General features: G+C 42.8%; 1 protein-coding gene across 6 annotated transcripts in view; it reads left to right on the top strand.

Moving 5' to 3' along the window:
• The window catches only part of ADGRG2 (adhesion G protein-coupled receptor G2), a 204558-nt gene that overhangs the window by 162722 nt on the left and 27991 nt on the right, over positions 1–13845 (top strand). For all 6 annotated transcript variants that reach the window (XM_077480746.1, XM_077480745.1, XM_077480748.1 and 3 more), the window contains 3 exons: positions 5253–5356; positions 8278–8320; positions 11949–12385. In XM_077480746.1, coding sequence (XP_077336872.1) covers positions 5253–5356; positions 8278–8320; positions 11949–12385 — 584 coding nt within the window. The remainder of the gene's footprint in view (positions 1–5252; positions 5357–8277; positions 8321–11948; positions 12386–13845) is intronic.

The following is a 13845-nucleotide window of genomic DNA, read 5'->3' on the forward strand; positions in this document are numbered from 1 at the left end:
CCCACTACCTGCCCTCTTTCTGGTGACCCTGATGTAAGGAGGGGCTCTCTGTGGACCCGGATGTAAGGGGGGGCTCTGTGGGGACCCGGATGTAAGGGGTTGGCTCTCTAGGGACCCTGATGTAAGGCGGATGATCTCTGGGGATTCTGATGTAAGTGGGGCTCTCTGGGGACCCTGATGTAAGGGGAAGGCTATATTGGGACCCTGATGTAAGGGGAGGCTCTCTGGGGACACTGATATAAGCGAGGAGCTCTCTGGGGACCCAGATGTAAGGAGGGGCTCTCTGGGGACCCTAATGTAAGGGGGCTCTCTAGGGGCTTTTTTTGCGCAATTGCATACAGTTTATATACTGTTTTTTGCATGTTTGCAAAATTAAAATGGGCCGGTCTGGATGAAGTCCAGGGCCAAATTTTTGTCCCAGTCCAGCCCTGGACATGGCACATGTGTCAACTTTCCATGTCTAAGGGCGGACAGAAGGTTTGAGCCATTATCCGACACCAACATTCCTGGCTCCAGCTGGTGTGATGTGAACCATCTTTGGGCCTGTCCCTTCAGAGCTTCAAGAATATTTGCTCCGGTGGGGTTCCTGTCCCCTAAACACACCAGCTGAAGCACTGCATAGCACCTTTTAGCCTGACTCTGGGAATAGCCCTTTGAACGATTAGGGGGTACATGATGTTCATAGGACAATTCTGCAGAGGAGGGTATGGAGGTGGCGGAGGAGGGGGTAGAGCTCACAGGTCTGGCATTATCACCACCAGCTGTATGGAGACGTGGGGGCACAACAAACTGCAGCACTGAGCCCTGTCCTGCATCCTTTTGAGTTGCAAGCAGCATTACCCAGTGTGCTGTGAAGCTGTCAGCAGTAAGGTGGATTTTACGGCTGACTGCCTTGCAGAACGATGCCAAAACATTCTCTTCCATGTGATAGTAGAGAGATGGAACGGCCTTACATGTGTAGCGCTGGCTCCTGAGGGGCACGTGCTATATGTTTTGCAATTTGATGTTACTCTCAAAACCGCAGTTTGGTTTGGTCTAATTGTTCTAAATTTTGACTTCAGCATCAGTCTGACTGGACTGCAGGGTGTTCTGCCTGGCCATGGGGGGGCGCTGTCACTTTTGGCAGGCATGAAACACAGTCTAGTTAGGTGCATTAAGGTTGCTCTCTTTCGGAACCAGCCCAGTGGGAGTGTGTCTCTTGCTGTGCTTTCTGGGAGGGAGTACTTAAGGTGCGGACGTCACGTGTTTCGGAGGTTCCGTCCAGAAGCATGTTCTGACTGCATGGTCCTGGTCCTCCTGACCAGCCCCCAGGACTTCCATAGTCTGGGGTGCGGATCCACCTGACTTTATGTCTCGGAGCTGGCTATCCCAAGACTAGGAAACTGAGGGGAGGATTTGGAGGTGGTCTGGTGCCATCTCGGCTAGTGGAGAGGCCAAGCAACTTTGAAGTTATCCAGGGGAGGACTCTTTGGGAGAAGGCCATGCAAGGGTTGGCTTTTCAACAAGAGCCTGGAAAAGCTGAAGGACCTAAGCAAATCCCTTTTTTGTGCTCTATCGCCAGACCGGCTGCAAGATACTGGTACCACACGAGTGTTCTACAAGCTTCCAAGTTTCCCTCTTGTGTTTTATAGCAAAGTCTGTGGTAGAGACTTATTCCTGACTCAAACACCCTGTTGGTTGCTAGGACTGGTGAGAGAAGGACTATCCAATTAGGGTGAGGATCCAGTTGTGAATGGCTATTCTATGGATTTACTCAAAGTGAGAGACTGTTTCCTACTGAATTTAACTTTAAGAGTACCTGGACTTTTCACCTAAACCCTCTGATCCTATGTTGAGAGACTGTGTTGTTAACTAGTTTTTGCAAATAAAAATCCCTTCAAGTGGATCTGTCGTCAGTCTCTACAGTTCTTGGGCCATCAACCTCAGGAAACCCCTAGACGCATATGAGGTGAAGGAGGTAATGGTAAGTCCAATTAAATCAGCCACTCCTCTGGGAGTCAGTGCTTTACGTGAAAAATAAGAGCAACTGGGAAACTGCCATTGTGGTACAGCACATTCTGCAAATTCACAGAAGGGGGTAGAATCCATCAGGCTAAAAAGGCAGAATTTGGAGAGCCAACAGCTTTGACAGGCTTGCATTCAGACGCTGGGCATGTGGGTGGCAGGGACTGTATTTTCTTTTCTGCTGCAGCAGATGCGCAGAGAAATTTGCCAGCTACAGTCTACAGCTGGTGGTGTGCTGCTGGCAGATGTGCTGCTAGGACCTGGGACACCCTGTGCTATACCATCATCCCTGTCAGTGGAGGCTGCTAAGAGGTAATGACTTGGTATTGCAGGGGCAGACCGAAGGAGGAAGAGGAGGAGGAGGGACAGATTTGTGCCCCTTTTGTGTGGCTTTTAGGTGCTCTTGCCAAGGGGCTGAGTGGTTGGACATTAAATGCCTTGTTAAGCATGTGGTACCCAAATGGTTGGTGTTTTTGCCACGTTTGATGTGCCTGCGACACAGTTTGCAGATAACAACAGTGTGATCTGCTGCAGATTTGCTGAAAAGGCCCAGACAGCTGAGCTTTGTGGAGTGTGCCAGGAGATAACAGCTGCGGAATGTGATGGAATAGGGTGGTTGCTCTCTACTCTTTTTTGATGTCGGCCTCCTTGGGGTTGTGCCGTCTCACCTTCAGTTTCCTCATCTGCTCTATCTGGCACCCAAGTTGCATCAGTGATGTTATCATCATCATCTTCATCTCCATCTCCTCCATCTTCATCATTACCACTGGAGACAACTTGGCAATACGCTGCAGTTTGGGAACATGAAGGCCAATTTGTCTACCAGTGTTCCTCCCTCTCTCTAGGCTCATGTTCCTGTCATCCTCAACCTCAGAACCAACATCTGATTCCAGTAGTGGCTGGGCATCATCAAGGAGCAAGTGGCTGACATTGTGGTCAAATAACTAAGCTGACTCTTCAATGGCTGATGTTGGGGCTATGACAGGAATAGATGAGGACAAAGAGGCAGGTTTATCCACTCTGGCAACTGCTTGCATGACAGAGGATGAAGAAGGTTTAGTAAACCAGTCCACCACCTCTTCTGCATGCTGAGGCTGGATAGCACGGGAAAACTCACTAAACGGAGGAAATTATGCCCTGCCTGAGGACACATTTGTTGCTGGCCCGCATACAGTGCCAAGGGAACGTCTGCCTCTCCTTGTTGTCCTCCCAGACATTATTGGGAGGGAGGGGAAGGTGCTCATAAGCAAATGTAAAGAAGTAGTTGAAATCTGTACGTAGATGCACTGTAATCAATGTAAACAGGTGTTTGGTGCACTTTAAGTTGAGTACTCACTACACAGACACACTCCACGGATACACTATAATATACTGCAATATAATGTGTGGAACATACAGTGACGCACAGAATTATATGGCGTTAAACTGGCAGTAAGGCACACAAAAGTATGTGGTGTTAAACTGGCAGTAACGCACACAAAACTATATGGCGCTAAACTGGCAGTAACGCACACACAAGTAAATGGCGTTAAACTGGCAGTAACGCAATCAAATAGATGGTGTTAAACCGTCACTACACTGACACTATCTGAACTGTCCCTACTCTAGCTATACACTAATGTAAAGATTACAGACACGGTCTCACTACACTGAAACTATCTGAGCTGTCCTTACTCTACACTAATGTATGTATGAATGACACAGTCTCACTACACTACAGTGAAACTATCTGAGCTGTCCCTACTCTAGCTGCACACTATGCAAAGCTGAATGATGGTCCTCCTCACTACACTCACACTATCCCTAGACTGACACTAAACTAATATTCTTCACTGACAATTGAAGCAAAATAGCACAGTATAACACACTAAATAATAGCACTGAACAGAGCCCTGTTCTATCTCTTTCCACGCTGAAATCACACTGAAAATGGCTGCCATTGAAAGAATACTTTTTTACTGTGGGGCGGGAATAAGCCATAATTGGATAAAGTCATGTTTACAGTGTCCAATCATGACTGTGCTCTGTGCCCTAAATGGCTGAAGCTTTCACTGCTTCAGCCAATCAGGGATTGCAATGCACTGTTCAGCACCACAAAGCATTGTGGTCAGTTCTGGGGGGGGGGGCGAACAAATGGTCGAATGACCTGAACAATGAAAATTTGGCTGAACTTATGATCGGGCCGAACCATACGCCCATCCCTACTATGCATCCCTTCTATGCACCACAGTCCTGTTACAGCACTTTTTAAGTAACCATTAAAGTGGTAGTAAACACTACTTGGTGACTTGTACCTTCAAATAAGCTTATAATAAAGCTTACCTGTAGGTAAAAAGAATATCTCCTAAACATGCACCGTTTAAGAGATTTTCACAATTTCTTCAGCCAGTGAAGTCACCAACGCATGCACACTTTGCTCTGAAGTCAGGGCAAACTGAATGTGCCATAAATCCAGAGTAATGTGTCGCAATCGTGACCCCTGTGTGTATACATAGGAGTGACATTATCACGGCTCTGCCAAAGCCCCCAAACCCAGAAGGAAGACTGGGTGAAGATGGAAGCCTTGTCAACGGTGATAGCACGCAGCTGTCATAATGAGATAGTATGCAGTGCTTACTACCACATTATGCCATTTACTTTATTTTTTTTAAGACTTTACTACTGCTTTAAGTTACTGTATATGCTGAGGCTCTCACCCTGTTCCTAGCCTATTGATTAGATGGTGAAGGAGTAGCATGAGATCAATAATGTCAGCCCTCTCACTTACATTAGTAGTATTTAAGAATACAGGTAATGATTTATTATGGAATACAGAGCTGCATTAATTTGTGTTTTTTGCATCTCTTTTGTGTGAGTCCACTAACTGAGCAGTTTTCACTTCACCGTCAGTACATGGGCCAGTTTAGGTATACTTTCCATAACGTGGAGTGAAAGGTGCCCTTGTGAGTGATTTACCACCACATCTAAATTGCAAATTGAAAACCGATTTACCTGCAGTTTTTGCCAGGTCCTTTGCCTACTACATACGTGCTTCGGCCTCATTTTTTTCTATGTTGATGGTAGAGCAATGTAGGGAGTTCTGTCCTGTATGAGATAAGACAATTGTCTGCACTCTGAACAGAGATTTGAGACACTGAATGGAAAAGTTTAGCATGTGCCACTGTATTTTTTTTTAATTCCTCTCAAGCTAACGTATTTATTTTTATATTATTTTAAAACGGATTATCTTGCTTCTCTTTGTCTTCCAGCCAAGGTGGATGCAGTATCTTAATCAATGACACTTCTACTACCATTTGTTTATTGGAACTTGACAAAAACCTCAACCTATCCATAAATGCAACCTATATTATTGGTAGGTATCCGTTTTCCTTCTGAGATCTGTTAAATATTCAGCCTAATCACTTTACATACACTATATTACCAAAAGTATTGGGACACCTGCCTTTATACGCACATTAACTTTAATGGCATTATAGTCTTAGTCTGTAGGGATCAATATTGAGTTTGCCCACCCTTTGCAGCTATAATAGCTTTAACTCTTCTGGGAAGGCTGTACACAAGGCTTAGGAGTGTGTCTATGGGAATGCGCATTTGTGAGGTCAGGCACTAATGTGGATGAGAAGGCCTGGCTTGCAGTCTCCACTCTAATTCATCCCATGTTCTATCGGGTTGAGGTCAGAACTCAGTGCAGGGACGTCAAGGTCCTCCATCCCAAACTCGCTCATCCATGTCTTTATGGACCTTGCTTTGTGCACTGGTCCAAATCATTTGGCGGAGGGGGGATTATGGTGTGAGGTTATTTTTCAGGGGTTGTGCTTGGCCCCTTTGTTCCAGTGAAGGGCACACTTAAGGTGTCAGCATATCAAGACATGTTGGACTATTTCATGCTCCCAACTTTGTGGGAACAGTTTGGCATGGCCCCTTCCTGTTCCAACATGACTGTGCACCAGTACACAAAGCAAGGTCCATAAAGACATGGTAAGGTCCATTAAGAGTTCCCTTCACTGGAACTAAGGGGCCAAGCTCAACCCCTAAAAAAGAAACCCACAGCATAATCCCATCTCCACCATATGATTTGGAGGGGTGGCCCATTACTTTTGGCAATATAGTGTGGATGAGCGAGTTTGGGGTGGAGGAACTTGACTGGCCTGAACAGAGTTCTGACCTCAACCCGATAGAACACCTTTGAGATAAATTAGAGCAGATACCTTATACACACATGACCTTTAATAGCATCCCAGTCTTACTACATAGGGTTCGATATTGAGTTGGCCCACCCTTTGAAGTTATAACAGCTTTAACTCTTCCAGAAAGGCTGTCCACAAGGTTTAGGTGTGTGTCTATGGGAATGTTTGACCATTCTTCCAGAAGTGCATTTGTTAGCCAAACCTTCTCATCCAACATCAGTGCCTAACCTCACAAATGCACTTCTGGAAGAATGGTCAAACATTCCCATAGACACACTCCTAAACCTTATGGACAGTCTTCCTGGTAGAGTTAAAGCTGTTATAACTGCAAAGGGTGGGCCAACTCAATATCGAACCCTACAGACTAAGACTGGGATGCTATTAAAGGTCATGTGCGTGTAAAAGCAGGTGTCCCAATACTTTTGAAAATATAGAGTATTTTGTGGCCTGTAGACACAAGAGCAAGTGAAACAAGATGACAGGTTATTGGTATACTGTATATCGCTAGGTGTTTTCATTAAAAATCTGTAAGATGCCTGCAAACACTAGGCTTGTCAGGCATGCCAAATGAATGTTATTGCAAACAAATGTTGTACAGACAGGAAAATTCCTATAAGAAGCATCTGTAGTGTAGTTTAAAGCTATAGAACATGGTGGAGCTCTTGCGAGAACAACCATGGCTCACAGGAAGCAATTGTAATCAGATATGATCATGGCTTTCTTTGTCAGAGAATAGCTGCAGTTATTCCACCACCTTCCCTCCTCCTAGACCTATCCCCCCCACTCTTGCCTCCCCTCTCTACGTACCTCCCAACATGACCCTATTCTACACATCCTACTACCCGCCCCACTGACCCCCCCACCAAATAAAAAATAGTCTGATGCTCTGATGCCAGATGGTGGATTTGGCCAGATTGCACTAACAGTGATAAGGGCTAAAAGGGGACATGGTGAAATACCAAACAAAAAGGACACTTAACACAATTATTTAACAAATACAACTCTTCCTTTACATATGCTATTTAGCATACCCTATAGATCTTCATAAAATAGTCAGTCAGTAACTGCTGAGGCAAGGAACATTTTGGTCAGAAGCCTTGGTGGTTAGAAACCGATTGTGAAAATGAGGAGCCCCCTATCAGAGCCCCCTTTTCACATCCATTCACACCTAGACCCTAGATCCTTAACATCAAGGTTCAGCCCTGCACATCAGAGTCCCCCTTCATATCCAAAAGCTCCATTCATATCTGGAGCCCCCTTTCACATCAGGTTATCCCCTTTTACATCACATCTGAAAATCTCATTCACATCTGGAACCTACTATTCACATCTGAAGCCCTCTTTACATTAGGACCTTCTCCCTTCACATCCTAAAGCACCTTTCACATCTGGAGCCCCCTGATTCCAGCATGGCGAGGCAGAGGAAGAGACATAAGGGCTGAGCAGGGTTCTATGGATTTTCTATGGTCTGAACTGAGGCTGATGGGGTTGGGGAGGGTTGGCTTACATTGGAGACTGAAGGAGGGGGACTTGAGATGGAGAACACAGGCAGGTAGCAGCCCCTGCTGACCTAGCCACATCCTCAAGCACCAGTACCTTTACATCCAGGACCTGTGCCAAAGATGCTGTTAACTGCCAAAGGTCCCTGTATGGAGTTAAATTCTGGCTGAAAAAAGCCTCCGACAGGAAAACCCATCCCAGTCAATGTGTTCTCCTCCATGCAGACTTGGGCATTATGGAAGGCCTACGGACTTATGAAACTGCATGACCAGATGGGGCAAACATTCTCTATTATCTGTAGCAACCTTTAGTGTCCAAACCCCTGAATATATTCATTACTACATATTTACTTGTAGGCCAATTACATTTAGGCACAGGTAGGATAAAATTAAAACTCCCAGGCTTATTTGAGAAGATGCAAAGTCCAGTACAGTGTACAATATCAGATATCAGGTTGCTATAATCTGATGATGGAAAAAATAGGGTGTCTATGGGTTATACAAATCTTCATGTTCTACCAAATAATCCTAAATAGCTTTATGGCTGTAGACAAGTGTTGCCTTAATGTTTAATATTTCATTTTTAGAATACTGCTGCTGTGATGAGGCTTGCAGACAGTCTTCTACATGGTGAGTCTCTTGACACTTTTACAGATTTTTTTCTCTGCAATTTGCAGATCATTTAACAAACAAATTAGCTTTGTTAGACAGCATAAAATATAACTATTTATTATTGTTTATATAAATGACAATGTAGAAATCAGATGCACATAAACTTTTGGCTGCAAATTCTCAATCTTAGTATATCTGATCATGTATGTGAAATGGCACAAAACTTTTATTTTTAAGGTAACTAAGGCATCTACCAAGAAATTTGCATGGATTTATGATTAAATACAAAAAAATATATAATTGATTCTCCTGCAGCAGACTAATACAAATGGGCACTGCTTAACTGAACCGCCTGGCTGTCGTGGTGGTTCAGTGGCTTTGTTATATCCTAACTTCCTGACTTGGCACAAGTATGCAAGTTAATAGTCCACTCTTTGGCACTCTTGATCTGCATGCTTGTTCGGGGTATGTCTCAAAGTACTGAAGCCAGGGGCAGTCCAGAAGTAGCATTTTCAAAAAGAGGTAAGAAATGGTAGAGTTCATAATTTTCTCAGGTTTTAGTTAATGTCAGCTCATGAACACCAGTCTGAATGAGTTTTAGCAAAGCTGGTGATACACTGAGCGAATTTCATTTGGTTCCTGATGAACCAGACACAAAAACAATTGAGTGTTGTCAATGTACCCCCTTCTTCAAGGTCCAAGCAGTACTCTATAATCATCATAAGCATGATGAACCAGCCAAAATTTGCTGTGTAGGTGGCCCCTTTCAGCCAACATCCTTCAATTGAAAATTTAAAAAAGCAGCCAGAATCCAGGCAGAAAATTGTGTCTGCTGAACAGCACCAGAGCCTGATCCATCCATGCTGTATAGCATGGATGGAGAAATCTGTTATATTTTTCCTTTCACCCTGTTGGCTTAAGAATTTATAAAATGTTTGATGCATTGATGAGCTTTCTGAAAGCCTTTGAAACTATGTTTAGATTTGGTCTGATAGCGCTGTATACAGATCTTAATGGGAGTACTGACTATAGGTAAACACACTATTAACTCAAAACTAAATAAGGCCTCATGCACACGAGACGCAGTTAAACGCGTGTTCAGATGCAGTTGGACACTTTTTTCAACTGCCCCTGAACTCATTCAATGTTATCCTATGTGTCCATGCACACAGTCTCGTTTTTTGCAGTTTTTATGCAGTTGCGTTTAACCTCGTTTTTCCAGAAGCAAAAAAATGGGTTCAGACGCAAAAATGTCCACATTTCAGACGCTAAACGCGGCACCCGCGTTTAGCCACGTTTGCGTTTATAAATGCGTTTTTAAAGGAACCCAATTTTTTGGACCTGAAAACTCAGAAATATGATCTGAGAATTACATTTTGTGACCCGAATTTGGGGGCCCATATCTTGGGGCCACTTATTGCCAGGAACCCCAAATTTGGTATGCAGACATTGTGAATCTAGCACTACAACATGTCCAAATGTGGGGTTCCTATCACCAAGTGACCCCGAGATAGGGGGCCCCAAAGTCGGGTCGCAAAATGTCATGCACTTTTCTGCATCAGAGAATGACATTTTGTGACCTGACTTTGGGGGCCGATATCTTGGGGCCAGTTATTGGCAGGAACCCCAATGTCATGTCATGCACTTTTCTGCATCAGAGATACATGGCCTCAAAGTCAACTGTGACCATCTGCGGCAATGTAATTTGGTCATTAGGATTGGGTGTTATGGTAAGTGGTTATCCGTTAGGGTTAGGGTTATTGTTTAGGACTAAGGGTTGGATTAGGGTTAGGGATGTTTAGGGTTAGTGTAAGGGATAGGGTTAGCTGTTAGGGGTAGGGTTAGTGTTAGGGGTTAGGGTTAGTGGTTAGTGTTAGGATGAATGGTTAGGTTTAGGATTCTGGATATTTTAATAAGGCATTAAAAAATATTATACTACCATATACAGCAGCAAAGAATTAAAATATATTAATCAATACATATTTCACGATAAAAATATATTAAAAAATTGGCCAAATAAATTTAAAACAATTATAAAAAATCTAATTAACATAGATTTGCTTTTAAATAAAACAATTTGAACTAAAAAAAATTAATAAAAACATATATTAAGATTAAAAAATAAATAATTAACTATTTTAATATTGTTTTATATTAGAAATAATGAAAACATGTTAAAAATTGCCACAAGAAAATTTTAGATATTTTAAAAAATTGGATAATTTGCTATAAATAGACATTATTTTTTTTTAAATAAAGGACAGAGAAAAAAATTAATCTGTACATCTATAGATAAATATATTTTATAAATATATACACATACCTGATCGTTACCAACAGACGTTCCTCTGATGACACACTGTTTCTCATATTGGTGTCCACGAATGTCAGACCAGGTCGTACTTTTTCTAAGAGCAGATCAAATGTGACAATGGACATCCGGCTAAAATTAAAAAACTTGTCGGGGTAGGTACGCAGCTGCACATACATGTTTGTGAAATATCCAACGGACATTCGCTGTCCCATCAACGAATGGGTCCAATATCGATGAGCTCTGACTCTGGACCTCTCACGAAATCTGCGACGACGTTGCTGTCTCATCAAGAGCAACATCAGGAGTATTTCCTGACATATATTCAATATGGGATCCATTTCAAAATATATACCACAGAAAGAGAGGCAAATGCAAGTGTACAACTGCTCTCTATGCTGCTGCTGCTCACTCTGATCAAAATAGCAGAAATAGTTAAAAAAACATGCTTTGAGAGCTTGGGGAGGGTCTACATGATGTTATCTTTATAAACGCTTATAAACGCAAATGCGCCTAAACGCGGCTAAATGCGTCTAAAGAGTTTTCACCTGCGTCTCGTGTGCATGAGGCCTTAAATGCCTGCTGGACCTGATGCTTTTCAGACTTGAAAATGGACACGCTATTCGTTTTCATTCGATCACCCCATAGAGGAGAGTGAGAGAGGAGAGCGGGACTCTGACAGGTCCTTCTCTGCAAAGTGAGTAGAGACGGACCTGTCATTTGCCTGCTCAGTGGGGATCATCAAACCAATCCCCCGCTGAACAAAGTGTAGTCCGTTGGGCGGACCGCCCATGTGAAAAAAGCCCTTAGTTATACTTTAATTGATCAAGTTGAAGTTAGAAGCTGGCTACCATGCAAGGCTGCACCAGATTTTGCACTCTTTATTTTTAGTAAATCAACTCCATAGAAATTGAGAGATCCATTTTAATAACCCCATATTTTGGTTCCCATACCCCAAAGACTATGCAAACCCTAGTTAAAGCAGGTGTATCTTCTTCTGCGTGCTGGTCTTTGGGCCTCTTCATATACTGCCGGGGATGGGGGGGGGTGCATGTACAGTAGCTAGCCATCCTGGCACTCAGAGACTGTCCAGCATTATAAGCTGAGCTGTGTATGCGAAGCTCAGTTTGCAGCACCAGGGAGTGGTCAGGTAGGGGTATTTTATTACAGCGCATTTTTCTTCTGCAATAAAAGCCTGCCTACTCGTTGTTTATTATAGTCAAACATCAGTTCTGCTTTCAAATTTTACGTACAAAGGAAAAAATGTATTCATCTTGCATACTGTTTGCTAAAAAAATGCTATTTCCCTAAATTTTACACTGTTTTTTTTCTCAGCTTTGAAAAACTGAAATTTACCTGTAAAGAAGGTAGCACTGCGATCACCACCACAGGACTTAAGACTACAGGCTATAGCAACGCTGTTGTTACCATTAACAGTGGTTCTAGTACAACCACTAATAATATTACACATACAACCTTTAACAGTCAACCTTTTACAACTAATAAAAATGGACCTAACACCACAGTATGGCATACTGAATCTGTTTCAATGACCTCTACTGATTCTAATAGAACGATTAACAGTGAAACTACCATAATCATTAACAGCAGCACTAAAACAACTGTCAACAATGGATCTACTACATCATCTAACAGAATATCGAGCACAAAGTCTAGTACTTATCCCAAAAGGACTGGTTCCAATGGGCTTCATACAACGTTACCTGAATTCAGCATTTCATCCGGCACTACAAACCAATCAGTAGATTTAGGTAAATAGTAATATTTTCTATTAAAAGTAAAAAAAAAACAAAAAAACAATACTAGTGTGTTTATTATTGTTTATTATTTGGTTGAAATACTAATTTCATGTCCGATTTCTTTGTTTTAATCATTAGACAGGTAACAGTAGAATAGCTAGTCTATAAATATTATTTTTTTGTTCACTGGATGGCACAGCTCTGCTTTAGATAATCATAACCTAGGTATGGTGCTACCCACAGGAGACTAGGTGTAACTAAAAAAACAAAAGACAGACCAGGGATCAGCCCCTGCTGATGGTCAAACCTTCCCCCCTACCCCTCCGAATCAAGCCTGTAGTGAGTAAAACATTAGAAAGGGGCCATCCTAGGCAGGGCTGTTCTGTGCTGTGTCTGGCTTTACTAAAGTTGGAAGTGATCTAACATGATTGGTGTGCGACTTTCTGCTCTCTTGCTGAGTCTCAGAGTAGGATATAGAAATTTCCTTCTGGAAATCCTAAGTTTCTTCAGTTTTACTATATGCAAGTCACTGTCTGGGTGACAGGCCAAATAATATAGACTCTGGAAGTCTCCCTAGTTGCAACCACAGAGCACATGCAGTTTCTTGCCACATGCGGGCTCAGCTGCAGTGGCCCATTGGGGCATCTAGCAGTTTTTTTGTCCTGGAGGGCACATATAACTGGCCAGCCTGATAGACAGTTATAGTGCCCCCTCACAGGCCTTCAGCACTTCGGCTCTGGTTGGTGGTGGTCTTCAGTCACTGCAGCAGAGGCTGTAACTGGTGGCAAGTTTATTGCTGCAGGTGTGATGAGTAGTGTTCTTTCTGCCCCTCATCGTCTCATGCCCCATACCCTGCTCCCTCTCTTCATCGCACTGATGATAAATGTATTGGAGCAAATGTATTGGAGCAAACCAGGGTTTCTCGCAGTGAGGTTACTGCTGGGCTGCAGTTGAGAAGAATGCCAAAGATAGTAGCTGTGGCCAAGTGCTCAGTTGCTATGATGTGATGGTGGCTGAAAGTTCCTGCAGAAGGTTCAGAAGCCGTAAGCAACTAGCGTTCTACTCTTGTAGGTGGGACTATACCCAGTTAGTGATTGTCTAAAGCAAAGCTGTGTTCACTAATGAAAGCAGAGAACTGGTTTTTACGGTAAGAACAAAAAAATTCTATTTCAAAACTGGTTTTGGCCCCTTTCACTTGGGTGCTCTGTTTTTTTATCCATCTGTTAATAGTAGATACAACATGAACAGCAAGGCTTTCCTATGGGCAAACAAATTTAAATTGATGTCGTCCATTTACATCATCTTTTCGTCAAGGTTCATTTTTTTTAACAAAACAAGCCTGCACTTTAATTTCATTTAAAAAAAGAGAAGCTGATGAAAAACGGATGTAAACAGAACAGAACTAAATGGAAGGTTGCCGTTAATGGATCCAAACTGATGCAAACTGAATCTGTTTTTAGAAAAAATGTGAT

Source organism: Lithobates pipiens, unplaced genomic scaffold (assembly GCF_037356315.1).
Source record: "Lithobates pipiens isolate NorthernLeopardFrog02 unplaced genomic scaffold, aLitPip1_a1.2 Scaffold_16, whole genome shotgun sequence".
NCBI lineage: Eukaryota > Metazoa > Chordata > Amphibia > Anura > Ranidae > Lithobates > Lithobates pipiens.